Source organism: Bos indicus, chromosome 2, assembly GCF_029378745.1.
Source record: "Bos indicus isolate NIAB-ARS_2022 breed Sahiwal x Tharparkar chromosome 2, NIAB-ARS_B.indTharparkar_mat_pri_1.0, whole genome shotgun sequence".
Lineage (NCBI taxonomy): Eukaryota > Metazoa > Chordata > Mammalia > Artiodactyla > Bovidae > Bos > Bos indicus.
The window spans coordinates 115,034,860-115,055,357 of NC_091761.1; the positions used below are offsets into that span (position 1 = coordinate 115,034,860).

The 20,498-nt window shown below is 41.7% G+C and overlaps 1 protein-coding gene across 2 annotated transcripts in view; it reads left to right on the plus strand.

The window, feature by feature from the left end:
• The window catches only part of RHBDD1 (rhomboid domain containing 1), a 133,865-nt gene that overhangs the window by 52,653 nt on the left and 60,714 nt on the right, over positions 1-20,498 (plus strand). For both annotated transcript variants that reach the window (XM_019977790.2, XM_019977780.2), the window contains 2 exons: positions 12,153-12,241; positions 15,641-15,697. In XM_019977790.2, coding sequence (XP_019833349.2) covers positions 12,153-12,241; positions 15,641-15,697 — 146 coding nt within the window. The remainder of the gene's footprint in view (positions 1-12,152; positions 12,242-15,640; positions 15,698-20,498) is intronic.

Genomic DNA, 20,498 nt, shown 5'->3' on the forward strand with positions numbered 1-20,498 from the left:
AGCATGTGATGTCCATGGCATGTCTGGGTCTCTAAGTCGTGGTGAAGGTTGGGCATTTGTAATTTTGATTCAGACCAGATTTAACCACAAATGGAATTTACCTTTTCTGAAATTATAGGTTAGCTTTATGATCCAGTTTTCTTTCCTAATCTTTCTGTTGGATTTAGAGGCTCAGGGATTACCGTAGCTCTTTACTGTCTTCAGTTTTGACCATGTTTATATGACTCTCTTGAATACGTGGGTGTATTAGCTAAATTATCATGTTTTCCTAAGAACAAAAAACTTGTAAATCTTTTGAAGTAAGTTCACATGTTTCCTTGCACGTATTTTCAAAGCTATACCTACTCTCTTGCTGCTTTTCAGAATATATTAAGACCAACTTACCAAGAAGGGAAACAGATGTCACTTCTCTGGGGGTACATTGTAGGGTAAAGAGTCTTGCCAACACTCAAAATGTTTTTCTTGTTAGCCTGCCATGCCAGCTGAAATCTCATCATTAGAATTTGAATTTTGGCTTAAGATCAGTGGGCCTCAACCCCAACACATAAAATCACCTGGGGAATTAAAAACAACATAAATCAACAAGTAACCCAAAAACAGCAATGTCAGGATACCACTCGAGAACAATTCTGCAGAATTTCTGCGAGTGGTGTCCAAGGAACTATGACTTTGAAAATCTCTTTAAGAGATTCAGTTGAGTCGCCAGTCCAGGTTCAATGCACGATACTGGATGCTTGGGGCTGGTGCACTGGGACGACCCAGAGGGATGGTATGGGGAGGGAGGAGGAAGGAGGGTTCAGGATGGGGAACACATGTATACCTGTGGCGGATTCATTTCAATATTTGGCAAAACCAATACAATATTGTAAAGTTTAAAAATAAAGTAAAATTAAAAAAAAAAAAAAGTCTCAGTTGAGAGCTAGGATTGAGAGCCAGTGGATTAAAACTACCACCTGATAAGAGAAGCCTACCATTGGTGTTCTGGTATGTATAAGCACAGTGTAGAAGTCACCGCCACAGTTCCCAGCCAAGACTGTTCCTTGCTGTCCTTCTCTTCTTGTGTACCCCATAATGAACTGTCATTAATTGGGGTCATCTAAGCCAGTCTCTTCCTACAGCTTCAAAGAGCCCAACTACCATAGGGCCATGAGATTTCTATGACACTCCTTCTGAAAATACCTCTAAAAGGCTGATTTGCTTCATAACAGTAGCATATGTTAAAATCAGGCTATAAACAATCCCACTTCTCTTTCATTTCACATTTACTTTCTGGAGGTGATATGCACATAACCATTCATGTGGTATCCAGAAATATTTTCGTCTGTAGTAATAGCAGATGGCAGAGCATTTTCCTGTGCCAAGTTGCATTTACTCTGCCGCAGCACAGTGTGGAAGTGATCATGGCCTCTTTCAAATAGTCTGACTTCCCGTGTGCATTTCAGTTGTGGTGGGAAGTTTTCTTGCGTATCACTTCAATATGTTGTAGATTTACTTGGAATCCTTGGAATGTGTGCCTGGTGTAGTCACATGAAAAGTACTTTGAAAAATATTTTTGAAGCTTAATGATTAAAAGTCATCAATTCAACAAACATTTCGTAAGCATCTGCTGTGTACTAAGCTAGTGGTTTTCCACTAGGATAGGTGGTGTGGTCTCCAGGAAGGATGTTGGAAATTTACAGGGTTATTTTCAGGTATCATAATGATTAGTGGGGGAGCTACTGGCACTTGGTTTGTGAAGACCACAGGTACCAGCTGCCCTGCAGCCTGCAGGACTGTCCCCCTCAACAAGAATGTCCTGCATACACCACACCCCCATTCTGTTGAAAGGACTTTTATGTAGGTGAAAAACCTGTTTATGATTATCTGAGCCTGAAACCTAATTGTGCTTTTCATGTAAACACAAAGATTTTCTCTTTGGCATGGATTTAATAGGCAGTGACTTTTTCCAGGAAAATTGTAAATTGAATTGTAAATGTCACTTAAGAGAAGATTGTACTTTGCATTATTCAGAGTCAAAAGTCTCCCATAAAGTCACGTCACCAATGAAACCCTGCCCGCGGTGTTTGAGTCACAGAGAGCCCATCTGTCCCCACCTGCCTTTGTGAATCTCTCCTTCATGCAGATTCTGTACATGGGGGCAAACAAAGGATCACTTTGTGTGTCTTCTGGTGGTGGTGTGCCTGAACGTTTTTTTTAAAATCTCGTTTATTATTTTTGGCTGTGCTGGGTCTGCTTTGCTTTGTGAGGGCTTTCTCTACTTGTGGCGAGTAGGGGCTTCCCTTGTTGGGGAGCATGGGCTCTGGGGCACGGGGGCTTCAGTAGTCGCAGTGTGGACTCAGCAGTTGTGGTGCATGGACTCAGCTGCCGCACGGCTTGTGGAATCTTCCCGGGCCAGGAACTGAACCCATGTCCCCTGCATTGGCAGGTGGCTACTAATACTGAACCACCAGGAAAGTCCCTGAACATTTGTAATTCATAGTATTTTATTGTGTGATTTAAAATTTTCTAGTGTTTACAACTGGGGCGTTGAATTGAGATTGAGTATATGTGTTGTGTCTGTGTTTTTAAAAATGTGTGTATAGATATGTTATTTATAAATTCCATTACAAGAAAACAGAGTGAGCATTAAAGAATATTCGGGCTTGGGGGTCATTGGGTGTGATAGGGTTCGTAGCCAGTAGGTTAAGCAGCAGGGCAACGGCAGACACACCTGCAGACAAAGAAAGTCTTAAATGCTATCGTCTTAAAAACTCAGACGATACTCCAAGAGCCAAGAAGCCGCCCCTGCCTTGTCCTGAGGCAGCAGTCAAGGGTGATCAGGAAGGCTGTTTCACTCGGGCTCAGCTAGGCAAAGGGCACAGTGCATATTAAGCTGTGCGGAGTGGAATCAAGGCGTTTGCAAATGGCTCAAGCCTGGGATGGGACAGGGATTGAGGGCAGTGCAGAGCAGATGGAGAGATTTGGGGCAAATGGAACCTACTCAACAGTGATATGGAAGATATGAGAGAGGGAACCTAGGAGGTAGCCAGCTACATGAAGTGTCTGGTGAGGAAAAGAACACCAGCCTCACTTAGGGAATTACACTGACTCTAACATCTGTGCTCCAGTTAAGTGTACTGGGTTATTCATTTATTGTGTGTGTAATTTCACTTACCTGTTTTTCTCATTTAATTTGGCACAACTTCTCATTATGTTTTGAAGGAGATTTGAATAATAGCACAGTCTCTAAAGAACCTTATTAATGCTACAAAGCTAGTGATCTTGATTTCCATCTGGAGGTCAACTTGGAAACACTAGCATGTGCCAAATGGAGGAAGCTTTCTTAACAATTTACCTCAACAGCAAAAATAGTTAGATTTATCCACCACATCAATGAGAGAAATGTTGTCTTTTAAACAAGAACCTTGTCCAGTTACTGTTTTCTTTATATATTTTTAAAAAATAATGACATTCTTCCCAAGGTAGCTCAGTGGTAAAGAATCTGTTTGTCAGTGTAGGAGACATAGGAAAATACAGTTTTGATTCCTGGGTTGGGAAGATGCCCTGGAGGAGGAAATGGCAAGCCACTCCAGTAATTTTGCCTGGGAAATTCCGTGGACAGAGAAGCTGGCTCCAGTCCATGGGGTTGCGAAGAGTTGGACATGACTGAGCACCCAGCAACATAGTAAAAACACTCTTTTAAGAAATTTGGAACAAAGAAGCAGGGATATTCGTTTCCCCCATATTATTGGTTGCTATTTCTATGTATCTCCTATTTTTAGATATGTATATGTGTATTTGTGTGCGTATAATGCATCAGAACCAGGGCTTCCCTGGTGGCTCAGACAGTAAAGATTCTGCCTGCAATGCAGGAGACCTGGTTCGATTCCTGGGTCAAGGAGGACCCTGGAGAAGGGAATGGCTGCCCACTCCAGTATTCTTACTTGGAGAATCCCATGGACAGAGGAGCCTCATATGTTATATACTTAAAGCTATAATATCATGGCCCTATGTATACAGATATTCGAGGAGTCAAGTAAAGTTAAATATATGAATTTTGAATCATTCTTCCTCTCAATTTCCAACTTGGTATCCAACTATCTAGTGAACACTCCCCTCAGTATTTCTGTTTAATTGTCTTGCAGGCATCTCAGAGTAAACACATCAAAATGGAGCTCTTAGATTCTCCCCCTTCGCTCCCCTTTTTCTCTGGTTTTCCCCATCTTAGTAGGTAGTTCCCTCATCTGTCTCATTACACAAGCCAGAAGCCTAGCTTTCTCCCTTTTCCTCACCCCCTGCACTGAATGTATCAACAAATCCTTTATCTTGGCCACCAAATAGACCTCAAGCCATTCTTTTCCTCTCCATGCTTACTGCTCCCACCCTCTTCCAAGCTGCTGCCTCTCACTGAGCTACATTAGCCTCCTTCCTGGTATGCTGACACTTGATAGTCTGCTCAGCAGACAGAATAGATCACTGTTAAGAATTCTCCTTTTTAAACTTCTCTGGTGGCCTCCCAATGTACTTATGAAATAACCCAAATTCCTCCACATGGCACATAAGGCCTATAGGACTTAACTTTTACCTGTTTTTCTAAATTCATCTCATGCTGAAATTCATGGTTTCCATCATCTCGCTATATTCAGCCACCTCATAGCCATCTCAGTGTTTTTAAAACACCAAGTTCTTCCTTCCCTCAACGTTCTTCCATATGTACTTTTCCCTGCCAGAGGCTCCCATCCTCGCCTCGTGGCCTGCCAGCTTCAAATCCTGTGTATGTCACTTTAAATGCCACTTAAGGAGCCATCCCAGACCACCCTAGGGAAAGTGGAGTCACTTCCCTACACTTAACACAATTTACAGTTAGTGTGGGTGTGGGTGTCTGTTTCCCCCACCAATTATAAGCCCTGTGAGGCAGTGACTGTCTTGTTTATGTAGTAGTCAGTCAATAAGTATTTGGTGAATGAACGAATGCTACTTCCTTGAACCAGCTCGTGGGATTCTCTTGCCGCCAGGCTAAGAGACGTGGACTTGAGAGCCAAGGAATTGCTTGGTATCATCTATTATATTGGAAGTGCTTGTGCAAGAGAGGCTCCTCCAACCTTTGTCATGCTTATTTTTGTCTGGGTCTTGTTTGTCTGGGACTGAAGTAAATGTCAGCAGTCAGCTCCCAGCTCTATGTTTGAGGTTGGTGCCATGTTTATCAAACCAACATGGAGACTAGAGATTGCATTACCTTTAAGGAGATATAATACTGGAAGGAGACTAGTTTTTCCTTCTGAGGCCACAGCGAGCTGGAGAGGGCATGAGGAAGTTATGGTGAGAGACACACAGTTCAGGCATCTCCCAAAGTGCCATTGCTAAAGAAACAGTCTGGCTGTGGTTGAACAAAGCATCACAGATAGAAAACAGATGGTTTAAGAACAGGGTATCTTGGGAAGAAGCCATCTGATCAAGATTTTCCATAGTGATGTTCATTAAAGCTGAAGAATTCTTGCTACATCTTGTTTCTGTCATGGCAGTCAGGGGCCTTTTATTAAGATCCCCAGACCTTCTGATCCACTCAGTCCCTGCCTGGTAGTAACTGCTTTTACAGGAGGAAATTCTGGAACATCCGGTACCAGAGGCCACTTCTACCTGACTGTCTTTAACCCTACCTTACCATCTTACCTTGTCCAAGACCAGGTCTCCATCAAGTTGCATCCTTAATGAGGTCTTTTGCTGTTCATCCATGGTGAGATCACGTCTTAGAGTAATTCATTGCCTGCTTTCTGAACTGTGCCTGAGAGGATCACCTCTGCAACTGTGGGCAGAGTTTGCCATTTAACAGAGGTCCTGTAGAGCTTGTCCTGGCTTCTGATCATAACTTTAGTTTTGATTCTTCAACAGCGCGTGTGACATTTGTATAACTGCTTAGCTCAGCCTGTTAAAGGAGTGGGGATCAGCCGAGGCTGGCATAGTAGGAAAGAACACTGTCTGCTGGTATTAATAATATTGTCTGCATATCGTCTGTGGAACTAAAATCCACAATAGTATCTTTTCTTCAGCTTTATTGAGAGGTAATTGACCTTTGATCCACAATAGTATCTTAGTTTTGCTCCCAAATTATCTTTCCACTATTACTATTCCTTACATGTAGCAACATTGATTTGATATTTGCTTTTCATATTTTTTTTCAGTTTTTTTCTATAAACACGTATTGAACCCCCACTCTGTGCTCAATACAGAAGTGCTGCATCGCTGGAGGTCCACAGGATGAAAAACAATGAAGATTTTTCCTAACTATAGAACGACATGAGACCTCAGGTTGAAAAAGCAACAGCAAATCTCAAGGAGGGAATTAAACCAGTTTACAGCTGGATTGGTCCACAATGGCAGTAAATCTAACATAAAGAGGAAATCTTAAAGGCTGAGAGAAGAGCCAGATCACCTATAGAAAAATGACTGTCCAATGGTCAGAGCATTTCTTAGCAGCAGTAGTAGATTCAGAAATAGGACGTTCTTGAACAAAAAGACTGGCAGAATTTTTTACTCTCTGACTTGAACTGAAAGAATTGCTAAAAGTTGGATTTTAGAGAGAAAGAAATTGATCCCAGATGTAGGTTCCACCATGAGAGAGCAATGGGCCAACAAAGAAGTTGGACATGTTCATAAACTTAAATGATCTAAGGAAATGGCTGCCTCTGTGTTAGGATTTGAATACAAACAAAATGTTTTTCCAATTGAGGATGTAACTGCTTAGACTTAGTGCCGGTATTGGAAATTCTTCTGTTTGTGATGAATTGTTTTCAGGCAAGGATTTTTAATCAGAGGTCCATGGATAGGATTCAAGGCATCTGTGAACTTCTTAAAATGATAAGTGACATACCTTGTGAATGTGGAGTCTTTCCGCAGACAGGACCCATGGCGTTTATCAGACATTTAAAGGGATTTAGAACCTGGACAAGCTAAAGGACTACTGGATTATTGTATTGTCCCCCCGTTAAGAAGAAATTATATCAGCACTTAACTCTCCCTGACAGTGAGATCAGAGCATCTGGATTTGAATATCGGATCTGTCAGTTACTTTGCAGAACCACTGAGACCCTGGACAGGTGATTTGCCTTCTGTCTGTAGTTCACACAGCACACAACCTGTGTGGCCACACACAGCAGTGGTATATCTGGCTCTTGTGACCACATCTCACCATCACAGTCAATGTTTGACTATAGCTGTTAGGATTTTCTAAAGAGTCCCTCTTGAGCTATGAGAAGAAACAAAACTTCTAAGTCATCAATTTTTGGCTATAATAATAGACTTAGTGCTGTTGTTCTGTTCAGTGAACACATGGTTTGTGTAATATGTTGTCCAAGTGTGCAGGAGTGAGCACGGGGAGGAAGTGTGTGTTCAATCATTGTCTCTCCCAGTGAAACTTGATACTAAAGCAGCTATTCACTGGTGACCGGTGTTACTTGTGCTTTTAGAGTGTAGTTGTACTGTAGGTCAGATGTGTGCGTTTGTGTGTTAATTTTAATTCTACTTCTCCGCTCCTTCAGGAGTTGTTTACTAAGAACTAGAGTTAGGCCACTCACCAATGCTGCTGATGCTGTACCAGCTGTGGTCATGGATGCAGAGTTGAGGACAGCGGTTCCGTCTCTGAGGAATTGCCATAGATTAGGATGGAGGAGACAAGGTCTCCACCAAATCCTCACGCCAGCCTGAGATCTTCTCAGGCTGTTCCTAAAAGCAAAGTTTCCCCAGCCTGCCACCTGGGGTGTCAGCCAGCAGGTATAAGTAAGAGCAGAGAAGAGTGTACCTTCTAGGAGGGCTGCTGTGGAGCTCGGGGAGCCTCAGATGTCAAAAATGTTGAAACATCTGTTTAGCATGTGTCATTATGATCCTAGTAACACAGTCTGTTTCTAAAGCTGTGACATTTGACATTCCCAGCCACTAATTAGAGAGCCCAGGTATGTCTTCTTCCCTCAAAGCCCCAGGCCTCCTTTATCCCTGCCTCCTTCCCAGCACTCCCAGGGGCCGGGATAAAGTGTCCTAATCCTAGGACTGGGCTGCCCCATCCTACTGGGGAGAAGGTAGCTCCCAGCTCCACTTCCGTTTCCTGTCTGCACGTCTGTTTCCTCTCTCATGACATGGGTATCTCTTAGAAGGCGAAGGGCAGTGGTTTGTCAAACAGTTACCTATAGCATGGAGCAGGTTAACTCACCTCTTGAGACAAGCATGTGATTCCTCTGTCATGGATGGCATCGTTACCTTTTCTGTGTATAATATTGAGACTTTCTCAGGGGTTGGTTGTTTATGTTAGCTATGCTGTGTGCAGCAGGTGGGATCTTAGTTTCCTGACCAGGAATCAAGCCTTCACCCACTGCATTGGAAACGTGGGGTCTTAACCACTGGACCACCAGGGAAGTCCTGAGAGGTTCTCAGTTTTGACTGAATAAGATCATAAGCTCTTCTTGTTTTTTATTTTAAAAGAAAAACACTTCTGTATAGCTTAAATGAAATGATAAGGACAGTAAGAGTATTGAGATGAGACTTTAGTGGAAAATGCTGAATTTAGGCAGATAATGAGATCAAATTGCCAACGTCTGCTGGATCATGGAAAAAGCAAGAGAGTTCCAGAAAAATATCTATTTTTGCTTTATTGACTATGCCAAAGCCTTTGACTGTGTGGATCACAATAAACTGTGGAAAATTCTGAAAGAGATGGGAATACCAGACCACCTAACCTGCCTCTTGAGAAATCTGTATGCAGGTCAGGAAGCAACAGTTAGAACTGGACATGGAACAACAGACTGGTTCCAAATAGGAAAAGGAGTATGTCAAGGCTGTATATTGTCACCCTGCTTATTTAACTTCTATACAGAGTACATCATGAGAAACGCTGGACTGGAAGAAACACAAGCTGCAATCAAGATTGCCAGGAGAAATATCAATAACCTCAGATATGCTGATGACACCACCCTTATGGCAGAAAGTGAAGAGGAACTAAAAAGCCTCTTGATGAAAGTGAAAGTGGAGAGTGAAAAAGCTGACTTAAAACTCAACATTCAGAAAACTAAGATCATGGCATCTGGTCCCATCACTTCATGGGAAATAGATGGGGAAACAATGGAAACAGTGTCAGACTCTCTTTTTGGGGGCCCCAAAATCACTGCAGATGGTGACTGCAGCCATGAAATTAAAAGACACTTACTCCTTGGAAGGAAAGTCATGACCAACCTAGATAGCATATTGAAAAGCAGAGACATTACTTTGCCAACAAAGGTCTGTCTAGTCAAGGCTATGGTTTTTCCTGTGGTCATGTATGGATGTGAGAGTTGGACTGTGAAGAAGGCTGAGTGCTGAAGAATTGATGCTTTTGAACTGTGGTGTTGGAGAAGACTCTTGAGAGTCCCTTGGACTGCAAGGAGATCCAACCAGACCATTCTGAAGGAGATCAGCCCTGGGATTTCTTTGAAAGGAATGATGCTAAAGCTGAAACTCCAGTATATTGGCCACCTCATACGAAGAGTTGACTCATTGGAAAAGACTCTGATGCTGGGAGGGATTGGGGGCAGGAGGAGAAGGGGACGACAGAGGATGAGATGGCTGGATGGCATCATTGACTCGATGGATGTGAGTCTCAGTGAACTCCGGGAGTTGGTGATGGACAGGGAGGCCTGGCGTGCTGCGATTCATGGGGTCACAAAGAGTCGGACACGACTGAGTGACTGAACTGAACTGAATGAAACATAGTCTCTGGTCTGCTAGCCTCCCTTCCTTAGTTATTTGTATTGTGATTATAGCTTAGACTTCTACAAACCCATTTAGAGAGACAAAAAATTCATTTAAGTATGTTGTTGTTTTCTGACTCTCTGTGACCCCATGGACTGTAGCCAGGCTCCTCTGTCCATGGATTATCCAGGCAACAGTTCTGGAGTGGACTGCCATTTCTTCCTCCAGGGGATCTTGCCGACTCAGCGACAGAACCCAGGTCTCCTGCATTGGCAAGGCAGATTCTTTACTGCCGAGCCACCAGGGAAGCTTAATACAAAATATACGTCTTTTTTTTTTTTTTTTTTTTTTTTTACTATATTAACTATTATGCTCTAATTTATAAATGAGGTTTAAAGCTGATTGTTTAATAGGTTGGGATTTAAAATTGACATTTTCTCCCATATCATGTTATAGCTGTATAACTTATCATAAAGATTTGCTTGAAAAGTTTCAAAGATATTGATGTATTTTATTCTCTTCAGTTAAATTGAAGTTACTGTTTTTAAAATTTTGATTCTGGCCTCTTCTTTGCTCAAACCACCACTTTCTTTGCCATTCCTCTAACTAGTTGGAGAGTTTATTTGCCTAAAAATAGAATAAAATAAGTACAGTTTGGTTTTTTTTTTTTTTTTTTTTTTGGAAAATCTAAAGGAGAGCACAGTTAATATTGTTCTTCCCTGAAAATGGGAAACTGACTGTCTGATCCCATGTTTTTATTATCAGGTCACACATGCTGTTAGTTAGAGATATTTGATGAAAATAACAGCTATCCTTAAGGAATGATTATGTGTATGTGTGTGCACACATGCATGCCCACATGTGGTGTGACCTTCAGTGTGTGTAGACGTATGCAGAGCCTTGTTTGGGCAGTAGTGTGATTGAGTTGGCTATTGGGCAGGACTGTCCTGACTACACAAGGCTTCCTTTCATCTTTTTCTCTGAAGTGCTCCCTTGTCTGTTTCTTTCCTGTGAGCCAGCAACTCTCCCTGGCCCTGAGACCGTGGCAGTTACTTGCGGCTGCCTCACTTGTGGCGTTAAGGGCCTCTTGCCCCTGTCCTTTGCTGCCATGGTCACAAGGTATATTGGATTTGATTCTACATCTCACGAGGGTGACGGCATCAGTGGCATGGCTCAGTCCCTCCCGTGCCACAGCCATCTGAGGCTGAAGGTACAACGACTTTAAATTGCCTTCTGCTCTTCTTGCTGAAACCATCCTGGGACACTGGAATCATGCATTCCACACATATTTGGGTGTCTGTCCTGTGCCTGGCACCATCCTAGGTGTGCGAGATACCCCTGTGTAAACCACAAAAGTCCCCGTGCTCTTGGAGTTCACATCAGCTCCTTGGTAACTTTCAAAGGAAGAGGAACCCTTCACCTGAGATGTGAAGAGTTTTTATGATGGGGTACTCTTCAGTTTAGCCTTGGGGTCACCAGTGAGCTCTTGAGGGGTATGGCAGTGGGCTGTGGGGGTGGGTTTAGTAGGAGATGAGGATGGAGAGAAGAGATGGGCAGGGCCATGAGTGGGAAGGCCTTGAGCACAGGCTAAAGTGTCTGTAAGCAGAGGAGTCAGTGACCCCCTACAGGATGGCCGTGACATACAAGACCTCACCTCTGTTTGGGGGAAAATAACTGATGGAGGGCGTGGGCTGCACAGAGAGCAGGAGCTGGGGGCGGCAGAAAGCCAGGCTGGATGATCTTCAATTTACTCTTTTTACTCATTCAGCATATACTTAGCTGGGGCTTGCCTTGTATTTATATTTAGAAGCAATTGCTAATCTTAGACGCTATTTTAAGAAGAGTGGAACCGATTTAAAGCTCTGTCTCATCTTTCAAGCTTGAAGTTTACATTTTGGGGTTTTGGGGGGGCTGAGGGACTGAAAGATCCACATTTATGTGAGGGGTGCGGAAGAGGATGGACATCTCAATCTCTTCTGCAAAGTTTCTCTTGCTCTTTGCCTCCCTCGTCAGGGTGGGAATACTGTAGCTGTCTAATCTGCAGTGAACACAGGTAACACCTGTCCCTCACAGTGGCTGACTAATTCAAGATTTAATTCAGAGGAAATGAATTTCATTGATACTTCCTAATAAGAGCTACAGACATAAAACTGGAAGAAGTATAATGGGTTGTCTTGACAAAAACGCTTCTGCTGCCCTGAAGGAGCCAGCTCACTTCTCTTGGTCAAGGAGGGAGATTGCCTTTTAAACCTGTTATGTTTGTTATTCACTGTACTTTTTTTTTTATTGTAAGGTAGGAAGTGATGTCCTTGGGACTGAGTTAAATGCTGCTCCGCATGAAAGATGTGATGCAGAACCAGAGCCTGCCAACTGTGACTAACTGACATGCCCCTGGCCATTGAGAAGACAGTGTGTAGTCTGCAGCAGAGCAAACACTCACGAAGGTCCTCCTTCTCTCCTAGGACTTCCTTTGCCGGGCATCTGGCTGGAATTCTTGTTGGACTGATGTACACTCATGGGCCTCTGAAGAAGATCATGGAGTTGTGCACAGGTATGGAGAACAGGGCTTCTCCATTGGCTCAATGGTAAAGAATCCACCTACCACAACGCAGGAGACACGAAAGACACTAGTTCGTTCCCTGAGTTGGCAAGATCCCCTGGAGTGGGAAATGGCAACCCGCTCCAGTATTCCTGCCTGGAAAATTCCATGGACAGAGGAGCCTGGTGGGCTGCAGCCCATGGGGTGGCAAAGTCAGACACGACTGAGGAACTGAGCACACAAGCACAGAACACCTTTGGCTTGACTAGTTGGAAGTTCATCTTCATTCTAATGGGAATAAAAGCAACCCCAAGTTTCCCTGTGATTCAACTTAGGAAGTCCCTAATAGGCTCTTTTTACACTAAGAGGTGAACCAGCTGGCGCTGGTCCTCTCATGGTCCAAAAAGGAGACTGAAAACCCCAGTTTTAAACCTGATGCTTTCTTAGGGGACAAATGAAGTACACACTTACACCCACAGCGTTATTGCCACTCACCAAAAACCACTATTTCCTTGAAATTCATAGAACTAAAGCTGGTTTAAAATATGCTTTCTTCTGTAATATTCCATGAATTCAAAGTGCAAGGCAAAGTTAAAAAAAGAAAGACAAATCTGTATTGAAGTACAAGGTCAGTATTTTAAACAATTCAGAATGACCACTAGGTCCTTGGCAGGCAAGACATATATTCATGGATGGCCAAACCAAGTCTGTTTTTCCTGAAGCGTGGCTCCTGCTTTTTAATTTAAAAAATTATTTCCCTTCTAATTGCTGCTCAATGAAAATACTTTATTTTACTTAGGAAACCTATAACTTTTTTGGCTCTCTTAATTGGAAATGCTATACTAGTCATGACTTATAAGGAAACTGTTTTGCAAACACTTGTTCTATAGACCATATGAGTTCCAATATTTCATCTTTTACTCATGGGGAATCTTCTGAGACTATTTTACCTTCTCTTAAACCATAAATAATTTGTTTTCACTATTTGTGCTAATAACTGGTATTCTTGCAAACCATATAATATTCATGATATTAGAAAGCTTTCTAAACATTGTCCCCTTGCCTTTATTAGCTGGTTGTATTCACTTTTGGGCGATTTTTACAGACTGTGTTGCATCCACGCAAATTTTTATTTTCCTACCTTTGCATCTTACTGTTTTTCTGGTGTGTGTACCTGGAGGAGGCAGCAGGAGCTTCCTGTATTGAAAATGTAGGGTTTTATTATATTTTTAATACAACGTAATTAATGGAAATCCAGATATGAGTTTTGTTGCCCAAATGTCCTCAGTGCTGATACAGGAAAAGAAATGATTCTTGGGAATCTAGTATTTTGTTTCCTTTTTGTGTGTGTGTGTCTGAGGATTAAGTGGTTAAGTAAAGCTTTCTTACAGACATATTATGAAATTTAGGCAAATGTTTTGTTTTTAAAGAGGATTTCCCCCATAATTGTAACATTTTAACTTTTACTTTCCTCCCTGAAGCCTCGCCTGTTTTCTAAGGAGACTTATTTTTATATCATTCTATTTTCAGTATAATAAGTAGAAAATTGAATACTAGAAGTTGAAACATTTCAATGCTGTTCGCAAATAGCCTGCAATCTCTGCCTTTTTTCCGGTAAAGCAGGAGAAAGATCTAGAGTGATTTGAGAACTAAGGTGACACAGGAGCCCTGTGGAAAATACATGAAAGCTGCTGTCTGGTAGCTCCTGGGAAAGGAGCATCACACTGAAGGTGTCCCCTGTTACTCTTCCCTCTCCTTTCCTTCACCAGTGCTGAATTTTCTGTCCTGTGTTTAGGGGTAAGAAACAGGAAAGTCCGTTAGGAAGGCTAAGAACACGGCTCACGAACACCCTTGTTATGGGGCATGTTCTCTCTATAGCCAGAGCATCTCTACTTGTACAGAGATCTCAAAGACCAAGCTTGGTCCCTTAGAAGGCAGAGACCATCTTATGTCGTCAGGAACCTTAAGGAACTTCAGAGAGTATAAGTTAGAGTTTCATTGTCCCCACCACATTGTGTTCCCTGTAGGACTAACCCCAAACAAAAGAGAATATATTTTAATTGTTCAGAACTTATTTATAATGACTTTGAGCTTTGTTGCAAAGAAGCTAATAATTGTTGGAAAGGCTGGTAGTTACAGCTTTAGGGCTATTCTGTTCTATCAGACAACATGTCTATTTTTATTCCAGTACCATCCTGTTTTGTTGACTATAGCTTTATAGTATACAATGGGCTTCCCAGGTGGCTCAGTGGTAAAGAATCTGCCTGCCAGTGCAGGAGACAAAGAAGACACAGGTTCGATCCCTGGGTCAGGAAGATCCCCTAGAGAAGGAAATGGCAACCCACTTTACTAATCTTGCCTGGAGAATCCCATGGACAGAGGAGTCTGGCGGGCTACAGCCCAAGGGGTTGCAAAGAGCTGGGCACGGCTCCGTGACTGGGCACACACATGTGCACATACTGTTTTGTTTACTGTAGCTTTATAACATCCATCGCAGTCAGGAATTGTTAAGACAGCTATCATCAAAAAGACAAGAGATAACAAAGTTAGGTGAGGATGTTAGTGAGAATGTGTAGCGGTGCAGCCACTATGGAAAATAGCATGGAGGGTCCTCAAAAAATAAAAAATAGGACTACTGTATGATCCAGGAATCGCACTTCTGTGTGTATTTCCAAAGGAAATGAAATCAGCGTCTCGAAGATCTATCTGTACTCCCATGTTCCTTGGGGCATTTGTTCACTATAGCCAATATAGGGAAACATCCCAAATGTGTGATGAGTGGGTGAAGAAAATGTGGTATGTGTGTATATATAATGGAGTATTACCAGTCATGAAAAGAACTCTAATCCTGTTTTTGATAAAGTGGGTGAACCAGGAGGACATTGTGCTAAGTGAAATAAGCCAGATAATTAAGTATGTTGTCACTTACAATGTGTGAAATCTAAAAACGATGAACTCACAGAACCAGAGAGTAGAACAGTGGTTTCCAGCGGGTAGCATGTGGGGTAAATGCAGAGATGTTGGTCAAAGGATACAAGCTTTCAGTTATAAGATGAGTAAGTTCTGGGGATGTAATGTTCAGCATTGTGACTATAGTTAATAGCACTTTATTAATATTTGAAATAGTACTTGACATTTACTAAGAGAATAGATCTTACATTTTCTCATATATATACACACACAATGGTAAGTATATAAAGTGATAGATGTGTTAATTAACATAATTGTGGTTATCATTTCATAATATATATGTATATTAAATCATTCCATTGTACACCTTTTAAAAAAATCATGACCAACCCAAACATGTACAATTTTAATTTGTTAATCATACCTCAGTAAAACTGGCAATAGGGGTCAGGGCAGAGCCTATGGCTACAATTAAAATGTTTTTTTTTCCTTCATTTTTAGGCATTTTCCCATCCAATAGTGATTACCCAGGACAGCAGTACTACTTTAATAGTTCAGGTAAGTAACTTTATTTCATTTAATACAGTTTAACTTGTTTTTAAAAATTATACTGTTTGTTACTACAGAGCTCCTGTAAGGTAATATGGGTAAACCCATATTATTGCTATTGGAGAGTACACCAGACATTAGGTCCTTGTACCTCTAATGTTACTGGAAGCTAGACGGGGACACTGTCCAGGGAGCATATTTGGGTGCATGGTTAAGGAAGGAGGGAACTCCAGCAAGAAAATGTTAAATGATTGGTTTGAGGTTTCTCAGACATGTTAAGATATATATGAGAAACAGGCCCCTTGATACTCAGCCTAAGAGACCATTCACTGGCTAAGTGTTAGAAGTTACTTTCATATATATATAGTTCTCCACAGTCCACTCCACTTACATATGCAGGAAGAGTCACATTTACTGTAAGAAGCTAAGATAGGCATTCCTTTAACAGTTAAAGAGGAGAAGGTATTTTTTTCTAGAGGTCTTTGTAAATAGGTAGAAAGGATTTCCTATTGAAGCATATGACCTTTTTTAAGCTAAAGCCCTTACATTCCAGCCTGGCAAGGCTGCACTGTAATATCCTGAATCGGTACCAGCAGACAAGCGTCGAAGAACCTAAGCACCAGAGGCAGTGGGTGGCTTTACAGTCCTGCCTGTTGAGAACCACTGTAACTTAAATCTGGGGTCAGCAACCTTTCCTGTAAAGGGCCAGGTAGCTACTGTTTGAGAGTTTAAAGGCTTTGTTGACCATATGTAGTTTCTATTTCAACGAGGCAACCTGTCGTCATAGTGTGACGACGACCATACACTGTTCTGTCACTCAGTCGTGTCCTGTTCTTTGTGACCCCGTGGCCTCTAGCATACCAGTCTCCTCTGTCATGGAATCTTCCAGGAAAGAATACTGGAGTAGGTTGCCATTGCCTCCTCCAGGGGATCTTCCCAACCCAGGGATCGAACCTGAGTCTCTGCATCTCTTGCATTGGCAAGTGGGTTCTTTACCACTAGTGCCACCTGGGAAGCCAACCATATACTGTTCATAAGCAAGGGTCCTTAGTTGTGTTCCAGTAAAACCGTATTTATAAAGACAGGCAGTGGGTTGTATTTGTACTCCTACTTGTAGCTTTTTGACCCCTGGATTAAATGATACAAGTACAAAGAATTGTGTAGCTAGATATATATCGGTGCTTTTGCTTTGTTCTCCCATACAGTGCTCTGACCCTCAGTCTGGTTTACCCAGTAGCACCCTCTGAGTGGTCGTGTTGTGCACGTTTGTTAGACTGACCACTGCGGGAGAGAAAGAAAGAGCTATAGTCCTTGTCTCAGAGTTTATGACCAGGACTTGATGGTAGATGCCATACATTTGGAAAGGCAAAACAGTAGAAGCGAATAGGACTAATCTAGGTATAGAAAACAGAATGATGAACCATGGAATCGAGTAGTACAGAATAACATGATGATAGTTAATGTTCAACAGAATCTCCAGTTGACCCCAGGAAGATTTCCGGAGCTTTTTCTGTCCACATAGTTTTCTCCTTTGCTGTATTCCGCCCTGAAAATTCCAACTCTACTCAGGGAGCCAGCGGCATCCACCTATGTCCCTCCCTGCTCCCTGAACCACAGTCTAGAGAGTGCCTTCAGGCTCATTTCCTTTATTTCCCTTCTCTCAAGATTCAGAATCTTGAACTGCCAATTATACAATGCCCGAAAACATCCATCTCATATGTTTTCTCCCATCTTCTACTTGATTTGGTAGATCTAGTCCAGTCCCAGTTGCTCCTTCCTGGCAGAGGTAGGAGTCCATTTCAGAGATATTGATGAGTGCAGTCAGTGCTCAGCCTGGAAGGGAGGGAGCAGAGTTGCAGTTACTGGAGGTCATCCAGAAGAGGTGGAGTGCTGGGTCTTGATGAGTTAAGTAAGCATCTTTACTTGATGAAGTTAAGGAAAGCAATGAAAGGAAAGGGCTTTTCAGTTCTTTATGAAAAAGCCTGCCTGGAATTATCCAGAATGTAGTGGAATGCCACTGAATGATTTACTCAGTAGAATGATACTGTTAAGAGTTACAATCAAGATATGTTTTTGATGTAGTTGTAAAGGCTTGGATCATGATGGTCAAACTTGGCTGTTTATGTGAACCACCTGAGAAGCTTTTACAGTGTGTCCATGGCTTGAATTCAACCCAGACCAGTTAAGTTATAATTGGGATAGAGACAGGGACTTGGGCCTTTTTAAAAAAAAAAAAAAGCTTCTCAAGTGATTCTAATGGATTCAGGAAGAAAAATCATAGGCTTAGATGATTGGGATTACCTAGGCTTATGGACTACAGTGAAGAATACTGTTGTTCCCCAGCGGCTTCACTCTGAGGCTTTCACTTCTGATGCTCTGGAGGCTTAAAATCCTAGAACTGTGGTCTTGGTGCAGGAAAGGAACAGTTGTTACACAGTGCGGGCTCACTTGTTTCTATCTGAACTCACCTGAAGAGAGGAGGTGTGATGGTTAGTTGTCAACAGAGCTGATACAGTCTTATGGAAGAACACTGGGTCCTTTTGGTTGTTGGTTATGGAGGCCAGCTCACACTGACTTAAGTTTGAGTAGAGGTTTCTCAGCTCATGTGACTCAGAAGAGATGAATCATACAGGAAGACTGTTTTGGCTGTCTCCCATTGTGATTTCTCTTTTCCTATTGACCTTATTCTCTCTAGTATTTATGGCTCCTAATACCTCAGAGTACTCAAGGAAAAGGGGCTTCTCTCCTGGTTCATTTTTTAAATCTCCAAGAGAAACGGGAATGATCCTCTGGATGAAGAGAATAATAACATATTTGTGCACAGACGTGGCTTAAACTATCATAAATGACCTCATCCCAACATCTTCTGTGACAATTGGGAATTGAGGTTTAAAAATGTTAAGTATTTTGGCTAAAGTCATCCGGGTACTTAGTTATACAGTTAGGACTAAACATGCCAGTCACTGATTCCTAGCCCCTGCTTTTTCTGTTGTACAGGGATATGACATAGGCATTCTGCTGATTTAACCTTACCAAAGAGGGCAGGTTTCCTTACTGACTTTTCTTTCATCTTTTTTGAACTTACAAAGAAAAAAGGGAAAGCTGCTAAAAGCCTCCTTCATATGAAAGAGGCATAAGCAGAGCAGACACACAGACCAGAGAATGAAAGGCAACAATAAAAGCCTCTCTTGCCTTCCTTTCCTATCCCCTGTAAGATTATCATATTTATATTTCTTCCGCTGAAGTGATTGGATTTCTTCAAAGGCAGCACTACATAAGGCCAGGTGGCCATGCTAATGGTCACCTAGGGAACTTTTATGAGAGCATATGTATCTCTTACAGGCAATGATTTATTCTGAATATGGCTGTCCTTAGCTGGAAAAGAATTTATAGGTCACAGAACCTCATGAATGTTTAAAAAGCGGTTACCAATCTTTCTGATCTTGGTGGTGTTTCTTGATCTCTTTTGCCGTGAAATCCTGGTATGTGTATAAGGAACAGATGGAGTAGTTTATAGAATAATGATAACCAGAATTTCTTTTATTACAGAGCCAAAGTATATAACTACAAAAGAATATTAGACTAGCATTCATCGCAGGATATAATTTAAACTTATTTATCTTAAGTGTTTGATTGTTAGGTTTTTCCAGCCATGTTTATTATGAAGATTTTAAAATATCTGATTGGGCCACTAGAACAGCTGTAGAAAATTTTTGGTCCTAGGAGACCTCTTCTCATTGTAATAGATATTGATGGGATCTTCAGTCCTGTTGATAACTCGTGACTGACGATGTAGAACGTTTAACCACACTAGTCTTTTTGACTTAAAGCATTACAACTTTCCCTTTCTCTCTCCCCATGTTTTGTCTGGCAAGTACCAAATTAGATTTTATAATATTCAGATGTTTAGAGTTGCAGGCTTTATTTTGTGAAGGCACTGTTCAGTTGTACTTTGAATAAGAAATAACATGAAGAAAGATGTTCTCCTCTATCAAGAAAACATTGCCTCAAATCGTAGCAAATTTATCTGTCAATTGAAACTCCACAGATGTATGTTGTGTTTCTGGTATCTGTGTAGATAGGTATTCAGAGCTTTGGGGCTATTTTGGATTTTGAATTAGCTGAATATTTTTGAGGGTAGATAGGTAGAAATGCTGCTTAGACCTTCTGCAACAAAATGACTTTCCCCAGGGATTTGAAAGTGGTAATGAGCCATATGGGAAAGTGCCCAGTGTGCTTTTCGTGTTGCAATAAAATAATTGGCACTCTTAGGGAATTGGGCAGTCTCTCTATTCAGGATTGCTAAAGCATCCTGTGGTATTCAGTGACTTGTCCATAAATATTCTATTATGTTCTGGAATGGTTGCCCCTGTCTTTGTTCTTTGTGAAGTAGATGTATTTATTATGTATTGATTATTTGTCCTTATGTGAAAGGTTTGGGGGGTTATTTTTTTGGTTGGTGGTTTTTTGTTTTGTTTTGTTTTTTGGCTTTTCGGTGAAAAGCACAGAAAGCAAGGTTTGTAGCAGTGCCATAGTCTCCTTTATCTTAGGATATGAAACTTGCTGGTATGTGTTGCCCAACACAGTAGTGGGAGCTGAATATTTCTGATTGTTCTGTTGAGTGGAAACCAATTTGAGGAAGAGTGTCCATATGAAAAATTGTGTCCAGATCCCATTTCAGTCCCAAATCATTGAGGGGATTTGAGGATATATCCTTATCCTGATTTAAATATCATAATGTTTATATATTGACATGGGAAATGTGAGAGAGAATACAGAAGTTGGGTTAAACAGGAGGTGTTTGGTAAAT